General features: G+C 41.4%; 1 protein-coding gene across 1 annotated transcript in view; it reads left to right on the forward strand.

Annotated features, from left to right (window-relative positions):
• LOC115482141 (5-hydroxytryptamine receptor 3A-like) overlaps positions 1-11291 on the forward strand; it is a 31881-nt gene extending 20590 nt beyond the window's left edge. Inside the window, exons 6-9 of the mRNA XM_030221712.1 lie at positions 2232-2371; positions 6128-6338; positions 7584-7838; positions 11008-11291. Coding sequence (XP_030077572.1) covers positions 2232-2371; positions 6128-6338; positions 7584-7838; positions 11008-11291 — 890 coding nt within the window. The remainder of the gene's footprint in view (positions 1-2231; positions 2372-6127; positions 6339-7583; positions 7839-11007) is intronic.
• Positions 11292-13724: the final 2433 nt, after the last annotated feature.

The raw sequence follows: 13724 nt of genomic DNA on the forward strand, positions 1-13724 counted from the left end.
GGCAGAGACTTATTATATCTGAATACTCCTTACCATTGTACAGCACTGTGGGTTCCTTTTACTAAGCAGCGGTAAGCCCAACACGGGCTTACCACTCACTAAACATGAAGTATCGCCGGGCTATCACAGCAGCCCGCAGTACTTCCCACCCCCAGTGCCCCGTCGTTTCTGGCGCTACAAAAATATATTTATTTTTGTTGCGCTGGTGTGTACTTAGTGGTAATCGTAGTTACCACTGGGCTCCCCCCAAAATGGCCATGCAGTAAATACTTTATTTGCTGCGTGGCCATTTCCTGCAGGAAAGCAAGACTTCCCTTTTACCCACTACAGTAAAAGGGGGCCTCGGCATGCAAAATACATAGAACTTTAAAAATATAGGACTGAATATTCGAAGGGAAATATCCAAATAACTGCTGCTATTCTCCATATGTTTATCTTAGCCATTTTTATCTGTGGATATTCAGTGGCATTATCCAGATAGTGCCACTGAATATCTTCACAGACCACCTCGGTGCCACCTGGACAGTGCTAGGGCAGTGTGAGAGCAGAGCAGCAAAGTTATTCTTTTGATTAGCTTTCGAAGGTAACCCTTCTTCTTCAGATTAGAAATGAGCAAATGTTGGCAAATATCAGAATATATAAGTGAAACACAAAAGCATTCCAATGACAGTCTCACAGGAAGAGGGAGGGGTAGGTTAGGTGAGAAACAGGGAGAGCTGGGTGGATGAGAATCAGGGATAGATGGGATGGTTGACAAGAGAGTGACAGATTTAAAAAAAGGAAGATTTTTAAGCAGATCTGATTTCCTAGACTACCCATTTTTAATTTCTTCATGGTAACTTTGAGGTCGGTAATCAAAGCCCTGCCTGTGGGTAAAGTAGTATTTTCCCATGGGATGTCAAAGCTCTGTTATTGCTCAACTAGCTGGCATGCACTAAGCAGAGAAGGACTAGGGGTGTGATTGAGGTAGAGCTATGCAGAGGACCAAAACGATGAGCATATTTTCAGACAGAAAGGCAGGTACATTCTCTAGAAATATATTTTCCTTGTACAGTAATGAAAGCTAACATCCATGCAGGTTTTAACTTTGATTATTGATGCAAACCCTGTAGATCAATGTACCTGCGGGGTTTGCACCAAAGCAGCAAGTTTTGAATTATTGCCCTCATCCTGTCTCTTCATTCCTTCGCAGTCTATGCACCCAGTGTATGGTTATTTTAAACCTGCTGTGCATTTTCTCCTGGGATTAATCTCTCTACATGGGTTTTGCTTGCCACAGGACAGAAATGACCATTATTCTTAAATGAGGATATGAAGGGTATATCATCAGTAACAGAATTCCATTTTCCAATCGGAAATCCCATATAACTGTTATTTGCAATGACGTGGGGAATGCAAATGTTGCATATCATTAAAAACCAAAAATGTGCAGAAAAAACCCACAAAAATTTGTGTTTTTTTTATTTGCCAATAATAGTGTGTATTTTTTTTTTCAATAGAGTGCACCCTATTTGGAAAAAGGACAGAATCTTTCTGAAGGAGTGTGCACTCTTTTCCCAAAAGTGAACCACTGAGCATGCTGTCATGAAACAGTGCAGCTTTTTTCCCAAATAGCGCACACTCTTTCCAAAGAGTGCACTTTATACGAGTTTACTTCCATGTTAAAGAAGATGGGCAAATGAAAACGATGAAAATTAACATTTCCAGAAACATCAAGGGAAACAACAGCAACCCAAAAACCTTCTGGCCGGCCATCCCTAATGACTATATCTAGGCTTAATGTTTGCCCAAAGTATTTACAATAGCGAGTTTCATACCAGAAATAACAGAGTTTTATCTTCACCCAAGGCTTGTGCACTATCACTACCACTAGCATCTGCCTGATTCAAAGGCTTACGGTGGACACAACCTTTATCAACGTGGCTGGTAAACAGTCTTTGCTTCCCACACTGTTCAGCTGCACTTTTCTTGGTGAGATTATTTGGTATAGATGATGGATACCATGCACAGATTAGATTCTTCAGCCTCCCTGATGTGCTAATGTTGGAGGTCCAGATTTTTTTTAAATCATGCCTGTTCTCCCTATCCCCAACTGACCGCTTAGATTGTGAGCCTACTGGAGTCGGAGAAAGTATCTGCACATAACATATAAACTGCTTTGGTTGTACCACAGAAAGGCGATATATCAAATCCATTAACCTTACCTTCCTTCTCTTTCCTCTGCACCTCAGAGCAAGACATTGACCTCAAACTGTGGAATGAGCCTGTACATGGGAAAGATGACAAAGGAGAGTGGGAAGTGTGCAACGTAACGCATCAATACAACATATTCAATGAGAGCAATGACATTTTTGCAGAGTTGCAATTCAGAGTAAGTGGAGGTGGGAGTGGAATATGCAGCTCCAAACACACAGGTTTAGCCAGTCCTGGTTCTATTCCATTCCACAGTGAACTGTAGATCCAGTTTCTTAAGAATCTAGACCTCCCTTTAGATATGGTCACCCTAGGAATTTATTAACAGTGGTTTATCACTCCAGCCTTCATGACACACCCAGCCAGTTGGTTTCGTAGGGTACCTGCCCTCCAGAAACAAAAAAATACCTAACATACCTGAATGTACACCAGCTCAATAGCCTTCAGGCTTGCAGGTTTTAATGTATTCAGGTACAGTAAGTATTTTTCTATCCTTGGAGGACTCACATTTTAATGAAAAAAAAGAGTTGAAATGGGATTTGAATTTGGGTCCCTTGGTTCTTAGTTCACTACACCAACCATTAGGCTACTCCCTATATGTGCATGATATTCTGTTAAGAATTCACAGAGCCTGGTATCTCTTGCCAATTTCACATTCAAGAGAGAGGGAGGGGGACAGCAACCACTAGGGGATTAAGGTGTCATGCTTTGCTCAGTCAGAGCACCTTTTTCTAACCTGGACATACCAAGTACCAGATCTAAATAACAACGTCCTTCTTTTTAGATATAGACATCAGAGCTGGAAGGCCATATTTTGGCCCCTCCCTAATCGCGCCTGAAACATACCTGGACCACGCCTTCTTGCCATATGGACATACAGCAGTGTTAGACATCCATATCCTGGCTTTAAATATTCAGGATTTGGACGTCTAAATGCCAATTTTCAGACATCTAAAGCAAGAATAGAGCTTCTGAAATAACCACCATAGTAACAAAGTATATGACGGCTCACCTGCATGGTCCATTTAGTCTGCCAACAAGGGGCCAAAGCCATGCCTGCAACTTCATGCAGGTTACACTTCTTTGTGATCATATACCAGCATCACAAATAGGGCAGTCGGCAAATTGCCACACCACCAACCAGTTATATTTGACACAATCATAAAAGAGTGGTTTTATAATTTTGGTTGTAGCATAGTCACACTCATTGTCAATACTTGATTAAACCAACAATCCAACAGTGTTGTCTTCTCATCTCCCTCTGAGATAATATCATAGCATATGATATGAACGTGATATAAAATAGCCTACTTGTTCTTGATCTGCCTTTGCAAAGAAGTCTGCTCTGAGCACTGATGTTACTTCCCTACTCCTAGAATTGCCATCAAGGCCCACTCCAGCCCATCCAAGTCTGTCTTTCCATAATCAAAAACTACCCAGCCTTCTTCTGGATTAGGTGTTCTTAATCCAGTTCTCAGGATACACCTAGCCAATCATGTTTATGGAATATCCACAATGAATATGCATATACAACCTCCATTCTGTGCAAATCTATCTCATGCATATTCATTATGAGTATCCTAAAAACCTAACTGGTTAAGTGTATCCCAAGGACTCGGTTGAGAACACTTGCTCTGGATAATGTATGTGCTGATGATTCTTTGAGTTTGTGGGGCCATCAGAATCTATTGCAGGGGTGGGCAACCAAAGTTCTTGAGGGCCACAACCCAGTTGGGTTTTCAAGATTTCCACAATGAATATGTATGAGATCTATTTGCATACAATGGAAGCAGTACATGCAAACTTCTATGCAACCCTGAAACTGCCATCCTAAACAATTATTTAATCTGCCAAATTGCTAAACCAGCCCTGCTCATATCTTTGTCCCTCCACCTACTGTGGAGGAGGAGGAAGAAGGGAGGTTTTATAAATTGTCTCGGGAACTGAAAAACAGTGAATCTGGCAAGAAACCGGAGCCTTCATCTCCTTCTTTGATCTTACAGCCATTATGCTGAGTTTCCCAACCAGCTGGGTTTGCAGAATATCTGTAATGCATGAAGTATATTTGCATATAACTTTCATATGCGTAGTCATTGTGGACATCCTGAGAACCAGACTGGCTGTGGGGTCTGCAGAATAAGATTAAGAAGTTCTAAGAGTCTTCTAAGCAAGTGCATCTTGGACTGATTTTTTTTTTTTTTTAGAAAAGTTACTCCATAAACAAAATTGCTTTCAGTTTATGAAGGCTTTTCAGTATTGTAGGCAGAGTGCATGATCCTTTAGCACTCCACCTACTCGCACAGCATCCTGCAGTACATAATCCACTGGGGGATTATTTCATAGCTAGCAGATTCTTCTTTTGTTATTTTTGAATGTTTTATTAAATGATTGTATTGTTTATATGTTTTATTGTTTGTAGCCTGTCTTGAGCATATGGTGATAAGGTGACCTATAAACAGTGGTGTGCTGGTAAATGTTTAACAACAGGCTCTCTCCCCGGTCCCCCTAGGTGCCCCCCATACCCCTCTGCGCCCCCCCCCCCCCAAATTGCAGAGCTGGCTATAGCCGGGGAGAGAGCCTGGGGGGGGTGGCAATGCATTACTCCAGGAAAAAAAAATTAAATGATCCCAGGTTCCAATCTAATTCATGTTTAATGTGTGATAAAATGCCATAAATAAGTAAATAAATATAAACTTTTAATGTTGAGCACCTGATTCTCAAAGTGAACATATTCCAAACACTATAATGAAAATAAAATGATTTTTTTCTACCTTTGTTGTCTGGTGACTGTTTTTCTGATCATGCTGGCCCAGTATCCGATTCTGCTGCTATCTGTCCTCTTAACTCTGTTTCCAGGGCTTCCTTTCCATTTATTTCTTTCCTTTCCTCCTTTCTTCTTCATTTCTGGTCCTCAGCTTCTGCCTATTTTCTTCATCCATGTGCAGTTTTTCTCCTCTCTTCCTTTTCCCTCATCTCATCTCCTTCCTCACTCTTCCCTCCCCTCCATCCATGTCCAGCATTTCTTCTCTCTCCCTGCCCTGCATGCACCCATACCCAGCGACCCTCCTCTCCCCTGCCCTCCATGCACCCATACCCAGCGACCCTCCTCTCCCCTGCCCTCCATGCACCCATACCCAGTGACCCTCCTCTCCCCTGCCCTCCATGCACCCATACCCAGCGACCCTCCTCTCCCCTGCATGTACCCAAACCCAGTGACCCTCCTTTTCCTGCCCTCCATCCACCCATGTCCAGCAGTGGCCCTCCTCTCCCCTGCATGCACCCATACCCAGCGACCCTTCTCTCCCCTCCATCCACCCATGCCCAGCGACTCCCTTCTCTCCCCTGCCACCCCCTCCCGAGTTGTTCGGTGAATTCTCCTCCCTTCCTCCCTCCCTCCCTCCCTCTGGATCCAGTCCCTCACCGACCTGACTCTGAGTCACCCTGCCTTGTCCTTCGAATTCTTCGGGGCAGGCAGTCTTGCCTGCCCGCTGCCAGCGCTGACTCTCCCCCGCCGCAGGATCGCGCTTCAAAATGGCCACTGAGACTTAAAAGAGTGGCCTCCAAGACTTCAGCAGAAGTCTCGCGAGGCCACCTCTGGAAGTCTTGGTGGCCATTTTTAAAGCGTGAACCGGCAGCGGGGAAGAGTCAACGCTGGCAGCGAGAAGGCAAGACTACCTGCCCCGAAGAATTCGAAGGACAAGGGTGACTCCTCAGAGTCAGGTTGGTGAGGGACCGGATCCAGAGGGAGGGAGGAGGGAGGGAGGAGAGCTGGCTTGCGCTTTTTAACAACCGGCTCGCAAGTCAGAAGAAAATTTAACAACCAGCTCTTGCGAACCGGCTCCAGCACACCACTGCCTATAAATTTAATATATAAACAAATAAAATTTCATTGGTCTACACCCTCACCTCCTGCTTCTTCTTTCTCTGCTGACAGATCACGATACGGCGGAGACCCCTGTTCTATGTAGTGAATCTTCTCCTCCCCAGCATGTTCCTAATGATGATGGATATATTTGGTTTTTATCTTCCACCGAACTGTGGGGAACGAGTTTCCTTTAAAATCACCCTCCTACTGGGCTATTCAGTCTTCCTGATTATTGTGTCTGATACTCTCCCTGCAACTGCTACTCAGACTCCACTGATAGGTAAAGAACGTAAATTGGATCTTGCATCTGATAGTTATGTACTTTTTGGCTTTTGGCCAAAGGTGGTGAAGAGAAAGTAATCATAGGTAGCCATGGTAGACACTGGAAGCTGAAAGATCATGAACCAAATGATTATTGGGCTCATTTTCAAAAGAGAAAATGTCCAAAAAGTGGCAAAAATCTGTATTTGGATGTTTTTCTCATAAAAACATCCAAATTGGTAATTTCAAAACCAATTTTTAGACGCTCTTCTATGAAGTCCATCAGAAGTGCATTCAAATCATAAAGGGGCATACCAGGGGTGTGTTAAGGGCGGGATCTGTGCATTCATAACACTTGGACATTTTTCTACCATAATGGAACAAAACAAAAATATCCAGGGCTATAAGTTGGACATTTTGGTCTAAACCTGTTTTATTAATAAACCAAGTGCCCTAAATGACCAGACAAACACTTCAGGAATAAAGGAATGATACCCCCTTACTACTTCAGTGGTCACTGACCCCCCTCCTAAATGTTATGGCCAGTCCTATTAGAGCAGCATGCCGGTTCCTAGAATAGTCTCGTGGTTAGTGCAGTGCACTGTAGAGAGGGTGACCCAGGCCCAGAATCCACTCTATTATACTTGTGGTGGAAAGTGTCAGCCCCCAAAACCTACTGTATCCACATATAGGTGACACCTGCAGCCCTAAGGGCTATTGTAATGATGTATAGTTGGGTACAGCTCTTTTGAGCAGGGACTGTCTTTATGTGTATGGTACACAGCACTGCGTATGCCTTGTAGCGCTATATAAGTGTTAAGCAGTAGTAGTAGTGGGTTTTTGGTGGGTTTTGAAGGGCTCACCATACAATAAAAGAGGGTAATGATGAGATGTGTACCTAGGACCTTTTATGTAAAATCTACTGTAGTGCCCCACTGCTCTGCTGGGATGCCTGTGTGGCTAGTCTACTAGGAAAGCTGGCTCCTATTTCACAATGGCTTGATTTTGTGTGTTTTTCACTTGGACATTTTTTTTTAATGGTCCAAAAAGATAGACATACTAAGCACAACAACATCTAGGAAATGGTCATTTTCAAAGAAAAAAAGAGAGATGTTTTTCTGGTTTGAAAAGGGTAATTTTGATTTTTGGATGTTTTCAGTAAAACATCCAAAGTTGGATTTAGATGTAATATCAAAAATGCCCCTCTATATGCACCTATGATATTTCAACTGAAAACTCTCTCTCTCTCTCTCTGTCTTTGTAGGGGTGTATTTTGCAGTATGCATGGCATTACTGGTGACAAGCCTGACTGAGACTATTCTAGTAGTTCGGCTGGTGCATAACCAACACTTGAAGTCGCATGTCCCTCACTGGATGAAATACCTGGTGTTGGAGAAAATAGCAGTCATACTCTGCATCCAGGATAAGAAAAGATTCCACATGGCTCAGACACGAAGCTCTGAGATTTCCCTGCAGAAGGAAAACAGCACCAGCACAGGTGGAATGGATGGGGCCAAGTGTATAGCTGGTTTTAAGGCATATCTAGAGTTAATGGGAGCTATGAATAAGACCAACAGACATGTCTCTGCCTACATTCAATCTATTTGGGGTTTTATTTTATCTCACCTTCCATTTTGTTCTAATATATGTTTTATTGCTTAAATTATTTATTTTAAAAGAATATAAGCTATTTCCGAGGTTCAAAACTGCTTAGAACAGAACATATATAATAAAAATAGCAAACATATGCCTCATTTTAATCTTGATGTGTTAACATTTTTTATTTATTTAATACATTTATATCCCACATTTTCCCACCAATCGCAGGTTCAAATGTGGCTTACACAATCTGTAAAAAAGGCTACAGTGCATGAAGTACAATTATACAGTTTAAAAGTAAGATAGTAAACAACATTTGAAACAACAATATTTGAAGATAAAAAGATAGTGTCTTTGAATCTTTGTTAGACTAGAAGTTAATTTGAATTATGTTGAGCCTGGAGAATAAGCCTTTTTGAACATTTCAGTCTTCAATAATTTTCTGAATTTTAAGATCTGGGTACATTTGACTAATTTGGGTAGAGCATTCCACAATTGTGTGCCTATAAATGTGAAGTTGGAGGCATAAATAGATTTATACTTAAGGCCATTACAGTCTGGGTAGTGTAGATTCAAGTAGGATCGTGAGAAACTGGATCTATTTCTAGGTGGTAAGTCAACCAATTCAAGCATATATTCTGGAACTTCCCTGTAAATTATCCTGTGAATTAAAGTGCAGATCTTAAAGGCAACTCGTTCCTTAATGGGAAACCAGTGTAGTGTTTCACGAAGAGGCTTGGCTGGTTCGAATTTAGATCTACCAAAGATCAGTCTTGCCGCAGTGTTCTGAGCAGTCTGTAATTTCTTGAGTAGATGTTCCTTACAACCTGCATATATAGCGTTGCAGTAGTCCATCTGGCTTAAAACCATAGATTGTATTAAAATTGCGGAAGACATCACGAGGAAAAAAAGGTTTTATTCGCTTAAGTCTCCACATTGAATAAAACATTTTCTTTGTGGTGTGAGTCATTTGGGCCTCCAGTGTTAAGAGTCGATCAATTGTAGTCCCTAATAACTTCAGACTGTCCAAAATAGGTAGAGAAAGGTTAGGAGTATTTAAAGTAGTAGGATTATATTTGTTATGTTGTGACGATAGAATGAGGCAATGAGTCTTTTCAGCATTCAACTTCAGATGGAATGAGTTAGCCCATTTATCCATTGTGTTCAAACCAAGGGTAATTTGATTGGTAATTTCATCCAAGTTTTGTCTAAAAGGTATATATATTGTAACATCATCTGCGTAAATAAATGGATTTAAACCTAATTTGGATAGGGCATTGGCCAATGGGGTCATCATAATGTTAAACAATGTAGGAGAAAGTGGCAAGCCTTGAGGGACTCCACAAGCTGCATTCTATGGAGAAGATAAAGTTAAATTTTATTTTATTTATTTATTACATTTGTACCCCGCGCCTTCCCACACATGGCAGGCTCAATGCAGCTTACATAGTAACAATATAAAGAATTACAAAGTCGTAAAAAATTTAATTTCACTCGATAGGATCTGAGTGAAAGAAAACCTGTAAACCATTTAAGTACATTTCCACCAATCCCATAATAGTCCAAAAGATGTAACAGAATATCGTGATCAACCATATTGAATGCGCTGGACAAGTCGAATTGAAGAAGTATATTCTTACCAGCAGCAATTTGTTGTTTAAACTTGGATATTAGGGTAACCAACACCGTTTCAGTACTATATAAGGATCGAAAACCGGATTGTGAATCTTGTAAAATGGAAAACTTGTCCAAATACTCCGTAAGTTGTTTAGTTACCATGCTTTCCATCAATTTAACTATTAGGGGTATGGAGGCGACTGGACGGTAGTTTGTAATGTCGTTTGATTTCTTCTTGTTATCCTTAGGAATGGGAGTAAGAAGGATGTTCCCATGGTTTTTAGGGAAAAAGCCATAATTAAGCAAAAAGTTTAAATGAGATGTGATATCTTGAATATAACAGGGGGGAGCGAATTTCAGTAGATAATTTGGGCAAATATCCAATTTGCAGAAAGTGTTAGAGAATTTAGAGATTGCTTTGATGACTGATTTGATGGAGAGATGGGTGAAATGCAGCCAGGAACGATCCGCTGGGTGGTCTGCAGAGGTGGACTCAAGTAAATTAAAGAAGTTATCAATATCTCAGTTTTGTTGGGTAAGAGAGTTGTGTAATTTAGTGACTTTTTCGTTGAAATAGTTGGCCAGTGAAACCACATTATCAATATAAAACTCTAAAAAGCTAAATAAACATAAAAACAATGATAAAAACCATAAGTGGACAAAAAGATATGTGCTTAAGAGCAATTAATGAATTAGAAAATGTTCTTCAATCTTCAAACTCTGAAACTTATCATAAAGTATACAAATGTAGCAATCATCATTCAGTCCTTAATTAGGAGATATCTATCAACCCCCTGACTCTCTATACCTTCAAATGATGGAGAATGCCATTGAAAAAATGTTTTCTGAAATCAAGTGTATTAGTCATAAGGAGTAGCTGAACAGGTAATATCTTTTTCAGCATTAAAGGCACTTTTTATAATGCTTTTTTTTTAAATCTCCTTTCCTGAGTACTCTTCAGCTGTCTGTGCTGCATGCATGCTTTATAAAGCCTGAAAAGGGCTATGATAAAAATCTACTCCTCAGCTTTCTGTACTGTCAAGGCTGTATATGTGATGTCTGCACAGGGCTTTGATAATTTGGCCTCCAGCTGTTTGTGCTGTGCTCATACCTTACATTTTTACATGTATTTATTGATATCTGCATAAAAATCCCCTTGTCTAAACTTGTACAGCGCTGCGTAACCCCGGCAGCGCTATAGAAATGCTAAGTAGTAGTAGTAGTAGTAGTATTTGTGTTGTATTCATGCTTTGCTTGTATCATGTGATACCTGGAACAAAGTCTGATGAAGATCAGCTTAGCAGCACCCCTGATTTACTGAGATTCATAACAGCTAATGAGAACTTTCAAATCTTTCAATATTTATTTCTCCCCTGAAATTAAATATAAATTGAATACAAATTTGCTTGTTTCAACTGCTGAGTTATCACTAGGCAGACTTATGGAAGAGATTTTTTTTTCTCATCTTGCAGCCAAATTTAGCCACTATAGCCGTGAGGACAGCAAGGACTATGAGAAGACACTGCCTCAACGAGAGGGTGCTCTTATAGAAGACAATATCCTTCAGGAGATCATGGCCATTCACCAGCAGCTGAAGAAGCAAGAGGAGCACCCTGCTATTGGCAAGGAGTGGTTGGAGGTGGGATACGTGTTGGATGTGCTCTTCTTCCGGATGTATCTGGTAACTTTGCTAGCCAATGGCATTATCCTGGGCCTGATGTGGTCCCTGGGGCAGCAAGAGTTGAGATGCTCCTAGATGCCAAATGGGAAGCTGGTGTGTTTTTTTTATTTTTGTTTCCAGGCATACAGTTGGGGAGGGAGCATTGTACATCAAGAAAAAGCTGTTTCATTCTTAATATAATGATGCCGTGACTAGGGAGCAGATATATGTTGTTGATAAACAATTATGTTGCTATGGAAGACCACCAAAAAGAATGCAGAGCCTGAGCTTTGTAATCCAGTTTTACTGAACTTGATAAAAATGAATTTAGCCAGAGATCAATCTCCAAGTGCCAGGTTGTCATGATGCTTAGATATTTGGCTGTGGTGCCTTGGATTTGCCTGTACTTGTGGCCATGTGGCTCTCAGTTGGGCTTAAGCCACATGATGCATAAATTTGTATGCTAGTGTTGCAAGACCACTGCAGAATTTCAGGCCCTGCAAAGCTCAAATATGAACCAAATGAGTGCAAGCGGGAAAATCGCGAATGGGTAGCAACTGTCAAGCAGAAAGATTGCAGTGTCAGCATTGTAGGGTAGGAGTATCAGGACCAGTAAGATGAGGGGAGGAGTGGTTGACTCAAACCAGTTCAGAATGTCTCGCTAGCTGGGTGGGAGGGAGAGAAGGCTGGGAGCTGGAGCAAACTTAGGGAGGGAGAGTGACTTCCTAGAGATGATGGGTGGGTGACTGGTTAGCTAGAAGGTGGCTGACAAAGCTTGGCGAGAGGAATGGTTGAGCGGAAGAAGGTTTAAAGAACATAAGCATTGCCATACTGGGACAGACCGAAGGTCCATCAAGCCCAGTATCCTGTTTCCAACAGTGGTCAATCTAGGTCACAGATACCTGGCAAGATCCCAGAACAGTAAAACAGATTTTATACTGCATATCCTAGAACTAAGCAGTGGATTTTCCCAAGTCCATTTTAATATTGGCTTACATACTTTTCTTTTAGGAAATTAGTCAAACCCTTTTTAAACCCCGCTAAGCTAACTGCTTTTATTACATTCTCTGACAATGAATTCCAGAGTTTAATTACATGTTCAGTGAAGAAATATTTTTTCTGGTTAATTTTAAATTTGCTACTTAGTAGCTTTGTTGCATTCCCCTTAGGCCTACTATTTTTTGAAAGAGTAAACAAGCGATTCACATCTACCCATTCCACTCCACTCAATATTCTAGAGACCTCTATCATATCTCCCCTCAGCCATCTCTTCTCCAAGCTAAAGAGCCCTAGCCACTTTAGCCTTTCTTCATAGGGGGGGTTGTCCCATCCCCTTTATCATTTTTGTTACCCTTCTCTGTACCTTTTCTAATTCCACTTTATCTTTTTGAGATGTTGTGACCAGAATTGCATACAGTATTTGAGGTGTGGTCACACTATGGAGCGATACAAAGGTATTATAACATTCTCATTTTTGTTTTCCTTTCCTAATAATTCCTAACATTCTATTTGCTTTCTTAGACACCGCTGCACACTGAGCAGAGCGTTTCAGTATATCATCAACTATGACACCTAGATCCTTTTTCCTGGGTGGTGACTCCTAATGTGGAACCTTGCATCACATAGCTATATTTTGGGTTTCTCCTTCCCATATGTATCACTTTGCACTTGCTCACATTAAACATCATCTGCCACTTGGATCCCCAGTCTCATAAGGTCCTCTTGCATTTTTTCACAATCTTCTTGCGATTGAACAACGTTGAATAACTTTGTGTTTTCAGCAAATTAAATCACCTCACTAGTTATTCCCATCTCTAGATCATTTATAAATTATGTTAAAACGTAGCGGCCCCAGCACAAACCCCTGGGGAACTTAGAAGCCAGCTGCTGGAGCATCATCTAAACCTTGACTTACCCCCCTCCCTACCACTACCACCATGTACACATTCAACCTCAGGGCTTGGGCATCCCCACCAGCAAAGGTAGGATTTTTAACTTGGTGGGAGAGGAGAACAGAGAGGAAATGCATGACCTTCCCAGTCCACCCATCTCCCCCCCCCCCCCAAAAAAAATACACTATATATATACTAGTAAAAAAGGCCTGTTTCCGAAACCAATGAAACGGGCGCTAGCATGTGGTTTTTTTTTGTGTGTGTGTATGTGTCACAGAGTTATTTTGTGTGTGTGTGTGAGTGTGTGAGGGTGGGGTGTGTGTGCAGGTTGTTGATGTGTGTCTTTTTTTTTGTTTTGTTTTTTTGTTTGGGGGGGTTGGGGGATGTGCTGTGCTATGCTGGCAAAGTGGGATGGATTGGTGTGTGGCTTTGAGGGTGTGTGTCTGTTGTATTGTGTGTGTGTGGTTTTGTCTGTGAAGGAGGTTTGTGGAGGGGGGTCTTTCTGTTGGTGAAATGTAAATGTGGTTGTAGGGGGGTCAGCCTTTGCTGAGTGGTGGATTGTTTTTTCCGTTTTTTTTTTTTGTGTTGTGCTGAGGCAGCAGTGTTGTTTTAGATGGGCGGAAGGTAGAGGAGCACG

Source organism: Microcaecilia unicolor, chromosome 12 (genome assembly GCF_901765095.1).
Source record: "Microcaecilia unicolor chromosome 12, aMicUni1.1, whole genome shotgun sequence".
Classification (NCBI taxonomy): Eukaryota; Metazoa; Chordata; class Amphibia; order Gymnophiona; family Siphonopidae; genus Microcaecilia; species Microcaecilia unicolor.